Source organism: Austrofundulus limnaeus, unplaced genomic scaffold (genome assembly GCF_001266775.1).
Source record: "Austrofundulus limnaeus strain Quisiro unplaced genomic scaffold, Austrofundulus_limnaeus-1.0 Scaffold511, whole genome shotgun sequence".
NCBI lineage: Eukaryota > Metazoa > Chordata > Actinopteri > Cyprinodontiformes > Rivulidae > Austrofundulus > Austrofundulus limnaeus.
The window spans coordinates 335,403-342,476 of record NW_013952913.1 but is presented as its reverse complement, the minus strand read 5'-3'; the positions used below and the strand labels follow the sequence as shown (position 1 = coordinate 342,476).

The window sequence follows — 7,074 nt, the reverse complement described above, 5'->3', positions numbered from 1 at the left end:
ATATATTGTATCGTGACCCCTTTGTTATGATATGTATCGTATCTCCAAATTCTTGCCAATAAACAGCCCAACTCTGCAAGTGATGTAAACGGCTCCGTGACATGGCGAGAGGCGCATAAATCGCGGGACACAACGAATCGATTATGAATTCGTTGCCAACGCTTTTAATAATCAGTTGTTATTGATTCGTTGTTGCAGCCCTACTAACAGTGACAAAGAAATGAAGTGTTGCCAGTCCACTTCCCACCCACCTCTGAACAGCCTGAGCGATCTGTTTGTCTGAGAAGCCCAGCTGTTTGGCCTTACGCATCACCTCTGGAGGCATGGCGCTCTCATCCTGGATTGAAACATTTTAATCAAACAAAATAAAAATAAAAAACTACCATTCTACTTTATTTGTGTCGCTCCAGTCTACTGAACGYTACCTGGTTGTAGGTCTCCAGCAGCTGCTCGTGGTCGGCGATGTTCTTCATCTTATGCAGGAACCAGCGGTCGATCTTGGTGAGCTCGTACAGCTGATCCACTGTGTAGCCGGCTCGGAGCGCCGCCGCCAAAATGAAAATACGTTTATCGGTGGGAGTCTGCAACTCCTGCAGCGCAGAGGGCGGCCAGAGCAAGAAACTACAAGGTTAACGTTCACAAATAAACAGCTGAACTTTTCTCCAGTTAGTTGTTTTAGTTGATATTAGAAACGTAAACGTTTCACTCCGAGATCCTTGCGACCAACAGACAAACAAGTGAACAAGCATCAAACACTGGAAGACTGGCAGATTTGTACTAAAAACTTTTTCTCTGCCAATATTTTGTGCACAGATAGAAGTAATAAACAGAGACGTGAATTAAATTTTGGAGGTAATCTTGACTCTTTGTTATWAACTTCCAAGTCATTTTCTTTTTACCTTTAAAGAGCAGAAAACACCTGTTAATGTCATGYTAACGTTGAAACAACTGCCTAACATCTCATTTTCATTCTTAAGGCCAGGTTCACACACTGCAACTTTCTTTCGTTTAACATTAGGAAAAAACTTTARGATTCTGTTAAATTACCAAACAAGACAATAAACCAAACTAGGGTTGGGCAGAATGTGCAGTTACTCATCAGAAAAACATTCAACGGTTATTATTTGGCACTTGGCGAATAATACGATTAAAAGCCCCAAGGGTTTTTCTTGACGTTTTTGCTCAAAACACCATGCTGAAATGTAATTGAGTTTGTCTCAGCATTTACAAACTCTACTTAAATAATCTTGGTTATCAAAATAAMGCTAACACTTGGGAGAYTTCATCAGAAGTGTATTAAAACAGCTGCTGTGGTTTTAGAGATATTGGGGATGGAACATAATTTTTTATTTATTTATTTATTTATTTTTACTCTCACCTGAATAATTTTTTCATTAGACAGTATCAGGGCTGTGTATTGGCAAGAATTTGGCGATACGATACATATCATAACAGAGGGGTCACGATACGATATATCCCGATATATTGCGATACTGTAAGCAAGGCAATATATTGCGATATATTGTGATTTTTTTGTCCAAAAATTCTATTAAATAAAAACCTCTTACTGGAAAAAAAAGCTAACGTTCACTTACAATGCTTACATTGTCTCCCACAATGCTAATGCTACCCTTACTCTCTGGCGCTCAAGAGGTAGAGGAGCTAAATGGCTGGCTCACTGCTGCCAACTAGTGGTCAGAGGCTGAACTACAACATAAAAATGAATGGTTGGCAAGAAGGTTGACATTTTAAACCTTAATAAAAAAATCGATACAGGGCTTTAGAATATCGATACAGTATCGGGAAATGAAATATCGCGATATTTCAGTGTATCGATATTTCCTTACACCCCTAGACAGTATACTGTATAACCCATTTAAAACCATAATGAAGTAGGCTAAAAACACTTGTGAACATTACCTGTGCAAAGATTGTTTGCTAAAATTATCTGGAGTGAGGTTTTAGGAAAGAAATAATTTTGCATTTTGTCATTCTGCACAGGACAGACCATGATAAATGTTAAGAAAGCTTAAGTTTTTACATCCAAAAGTTTATTTTTTTCTTACCTGCCTTAAAAGACAGATCTGATGTAAAAAAAAAAAAAGTTAAAACAAATGGAAAACGAAAAAAAAAAAAAAACGATTTGCCCCTAGAACTGGGGGCATGGGGCTCAAGAGTTAGTGCTGCCAGAGGGCCACGTTCAAATATCGCCTCCTTGTTTTGATTCAAACTCATTAAAACTGACTAAAATAAACATTAAACTGCAAACTAACTATAAAATCTGAACACGCTAAAAATCATAAACCTCTCACATCTCATCGCTCGGTCTTGATTTCTCTCCATCGCCACTGAACTTCATTCAACTTTCACCTCTTTTTATCTTCTTCTTCCTGTAGATTTTTTTTTTTTTTTTTTGCCACTTGTCAATTAATTTAAGACGTCAGTCAAAAAGGAGTTTGGGGGGGTTTATATGGCGGGGTGGGGGTGACACCAGAAGGTGGATTGAGGTGTTATTTTCATGAATCTGCTTGTCTTTTGCTGCCTTCTGCTGCAACGCTTCAAATATGAGGAAGATAAAAAAAATGCAGTAATTTATCACTTCGGTTTTACTTAGCTCATCAAAACAATTTAARAGCAGGTGTATAGTTTGAAATCTGTATTTAATAAACAAACTGGAACAGATACGGTACTTAGAGAATGTCTTACCCACTAGAGGGTTTAAATAGGTCATGTGGCTAAACGGCACAATTAATCAAGTGTGCATTGCATCCAATGCAATGCACACTATTGTGATTCATTTCTCATCCAAGTCATCTCCACTTAGGCACGCTTCTCCTCCTCAATACTTTGYCCTGCAKCTGCAGTTGTCATTTATATCTGTAAAGCTCCTGTGCCAAATGATGGCTATGCCTTTTGGTGCCGTCACAAATTATAGTTTTTGATTTATTAATGTTTACTAAATTATAATGGGACTCAACGTAGCCTTGCATTGGTTTAATTCTGCCCCTGCTGGATCTACTCAACTTGGTACTGCACCATAGTTTAATATTTACACTCAGTACTTAAGTGATTACAATACTAATATGATTGTATTTTGATGTTTTACTGTAATACTGTCTTAATATTGTCCTATTGCTGTAACACGTTTCAGTTTAGTGTCAACGATTGCATTGGCAATGTTGCCTCTTTCTGCACACGTACAAATCAACCCCTGGGAATACTGTCTGGCACATCTCCAATAGTCTCATAGTTAAAACTATGGGCTTTCATGCAGGAGATCAGGGTTAAATCCCACCTATCAACAAAGAATTTAATTAAAACAACATATTTTCTAATTCATACTGACACGCAATTACCCTAATTTACAAACACCTGCTGACTTGACAGGCACAAGCTGGTATAGAAAACTCATTTGAACTTGGTCACAGTTTATTCTGCACGTCCTATGCTGCAGGCAAAGCCATGCTGCAATGAAATGCTACATGGCAATGCACACTTGTTTTTACATCATAAAAACCCATGTCTAGTTGTGATTATTTTTTTGCCAATATCCTCCAACCCTACTTCAAACAACCCAAAGCTGTGGGAAGATTCTGCAACCTAAAGTTCAGCAGTTATTTCAGTCACAAATTGAAATGAGGAAAACTCAAACCTTTTCGGAGACGGGTTTGATGGTGTGGTCGAAGCCGACGCAGTTCTCGTCCACCATCCTCAGAGCTTTCTGAAAGGCCTCCTCAAAGCTCCGGCCGATGGCCATCACCTCTCCTGGTGAGAAAACATTCAACAAAAATATTACGACTACTGAACACTCACAGAGAACATACCTCTCTCTCTTTCTCTCTCTTTCTCTCTCTCTTACCGACGCTCTTCATGGAGCTGCCGATCTTGGTGGAAACCCTGAGGAACTTGCTGAGATCCCATCGAGGAACTTTCACCACGCAGTAGTCCAAACTGGGCTCAAAGTTCGCCGTCGTTGAGTTGGTGACAGAATTTCTAGATGAAAAAAAAAAACAAATGACCACATTTCAATTGCCAAATTTAAAACCATCAGTATCAGAAATAAAAAACTAAAACAGAGATCTTAAAAAAAAAGATTATTATGTGTTAAAATACATACTTTAGTTGTGGCAGCGGTATCCCCAGACCAAGTTTAGCAGCGACGTAGGCCAAAGGATAACCAGTAGCTTTACTGGCGAGCGCAGAGCTCCGTGACAGACGGGCGTTCACCTCGATGATGTAATACTGCAATATTAAAATATTTGTGTAGAAGAATGAATGCCAGAACTCTGCAGCTATAAATAAAACTCATTTCTGTTTACCTGACAGGATTCAGGRTTCAGGGCGTACTGGATGTTGCACTCGCCCACAATGCCGAGGTGTCGGATCACTTTGATGGCCGTGTTCCTCAGCATGTTGTACTCGTGGTCGTTCAGCGTCTGACTTGGTGCCACCACRATGGATTCTCCAGTGTGGATCCCCAGAGGGTCGATGTTCTCCATGTTACACACCTGAACACAAGCGTTAAAAAGCTCAATGATAAATKATTTATTATAACGAGCTGCAGATTAAAAGGTTTGTGTCGATGTTTTCAGCCCCCTCTTACAGTCACACAGTTGTCGTAGGCGTCTCGGACCACCTCGTACTCGATCTCCTTCCAGCCTTTCAGAGACTTGTCCACCAGCACCTGAGAGGTGTGTGCGAAGGCCGCTGATACCAGAGAAATGAGCTCGTCTCGGTTGTTGGCGAAGCCAGAGCCTAGGCCGCCGAGAGCGAACGCCGAGCGGACCAAGACGGGGTAGCCCAATCGTTCAGCAGCCGCCAGTGCCTGCGAGAAAATAAACATGAACTAAACCAAAGGTAGGTGGCAAAACAGGAAGCATAGTTGTAAAGTGTCGGTAGCCACGCCCACCTGCTCCACCGACAGCGCTGCTTCACTGGGAGCGACGTGCTCGTTGATCTCCTCCATCTTTTCCACAAAGATCTTCCTGTCCTCGGTCATCTCGATGGAGGCCACCGGCGTTCCCAGAACCTTCACTTTATACTTCTCCAGGACGCCCATCTTCCTCAGCTCCACGCCACAGTTCARAGCCGTCTGACCGCCGAAGGTTAGCAGGACGCCGTCCGGACGCTCATTTTTGATCACCTGTTGTGAAACGACCATCGTGTTTGTTCATTTTTAAACTGTTACGATGGAATATCAGGTCAATAATAGAGACGTTAAAAACATCCACACCTGAGTGACGTATTCTGGAGTGATCGGCAGGAAGTAGACTTTGTCTGCCAGACCTTTGGAGGTCTGCACCGTGGCTATGTTGGGGTTGATCAACACAGTCTGGATGTTCTCCTCCTTCAGAGCTTTAATAGCCTGAAATTAAAGCAAAACAAGTTCAAATGGAGCACAAAAACAATAAACTTTAAAAACTTTAATAAAGCTAAATATTAAAATATTAAACAAAAAGCCTTCCCAGGATTGGACTTCATTTAACAGGGTTCCTACTTAGTGCTGACGGTTATACCGGTTCGTACGGAATACAGGTTTTTAATTTGTTATATGAATTTTCTGAATACCAAACATACCAGTTTAAATAGCTGAACACATTCGGAAGATTTYGTCACGGCCGCCAGTCAACCGTTTCCTGGGGGACACATTTCCTCGCAGCACCGCTATGTGCGTTAGCATGCTAATGTTTTTGATGGAGTAACTGGCAGCGGGTGGAGATTACGCTGCTTATGTTGACTGACGTAAAAAAAAAACATTGTTTTCGCCGTCACTGAATGTAGTAAACACCTCTTCRGTGACGTGCACGGTTAGATTTAACATGTTAATATGGAGACTTTAAYGTGGTTTTATTGTGAAAAGCCCGGGGGAAGTAGTTTTGTAGTGGAGTTGAGTTGACGGTGTCAGGGTTCCCATGGTTTAAGACAAGTTAAATTTAAGACCTTTTAAGACTTTTTAATGCCAAGTGAAATTAAATTTAAGACCAATTTCATAATAAACACAAATGACATAAAAAAGGAAAAAAAAAAACTAGCAGAAACTCATAAACCAATGTATTTTTTGTTTAAGTATTAAAATATTGCTGATAGACCAGTTGTTTTTATCCATATACGTATAAACTATAGCAGAAACATTCGTAGCAGTGAGTTTTAAACTTCATTTAATGTCTGGAAATCCTCTAACGACCCAAAATTTGGACTTTTAGGACCCACAGTGGGGTCTCAACCCCAATTTGCTGTAGATGGAACCTTAAGTGCCTGTGACACCATTTTTTTGTAAAAAAAAGTGAATACATTTTTGGAAAGACATTAACATATTCAGGGTTCCTACAGTTTAAGGCAAGCTAARTTTAAGACTTTTAAAGACCTATTTAATGCCACTTTAAATTAAACTTAAGACCAATACCACAATAAACACAAATGGAAATAAAAAGTTAGCGACAACTTTAGCCAATTTTTTTTATACCAAACAAGCTAGCTGCGAGGCGCATTCAATAAATTATTTAAAAAGATAAATAAACGTTACCGATTCTATTAATATTTGAGAGGAATTACAATCATCCTACTTACATTTTAAGACCTCTGAAAGATTGATTGAAGACTTTTTAAATCTAATTAAGGCCTTATTTTTGGACTGATAAATTCAATGCCTTTTAAGACTTTTTAAGGATCCGCGGGAACCCTGATATTACAAAACAAATTTCATGATGCTCGGATGGACAGTTGTTGAGATATTTGCATGTGAAATAACAGGAAGTGATGTCAAAGGGGAATGTCTGCATGTGAATATTTGAAAAAATTGTTTTATCAATTATTTTAATATTTGAAATTAATTACAATCATCTTATGTACAATGTGTTACATTTTTTAAGACATTTTAAGGCTAATTAAGGCCTTATTTTTGGATTGCTGAATTCAATGACTTTTAAGACTTTCTAAGGATCTGCAGGAACCCTGGGTGTGCAAGGTGAGTTGTGCTGTTAATCTTTTTTAAATAACAGGGCTGTGTATTGGCAAGAATTTGGCGATACGATACATATCATAACAGAGGGGTCACGATACGATATATCCCAATAT

General features: G+C 39.4%; 1 protein-coding gene across 1 annotated transcript in view; it reads right to left on the bottom strand.

Moving 5' to 3' along the window:
- cad (carbamoyl-phosphate synthetase 2, aspartate transcarbamylase, and dihydroorotase) overlaps positions 1-7,074 on the bottom strand; it is a gene marked incomplete in the record, with an annotated part of 49,739 nt that overhangs the window by 28,807 nt on the left and 13,858 nt on the right. The window contains 9 exon segments of the mRNA XM_014025940.1: positions 252-337; positions 426-590; positions 3,653-3,765; positions 3,860-3,993; positions 4,118-4,242; positions 4,320-4,508; positions 4,604-4,825; positions 4,910-5,143; positions 5,234-5,365. Coding sequence (XP_013881394.1) covers positions 252-337; positions 426-590; positions 3,653-3,765; positions 3,860-3,993; positions 4,118-4,242; positions 4,320-4,508; positions 4,604-4,825; positions 4,910-5,143; positions 5,234-5,365 — 1,400 coding nt within the window.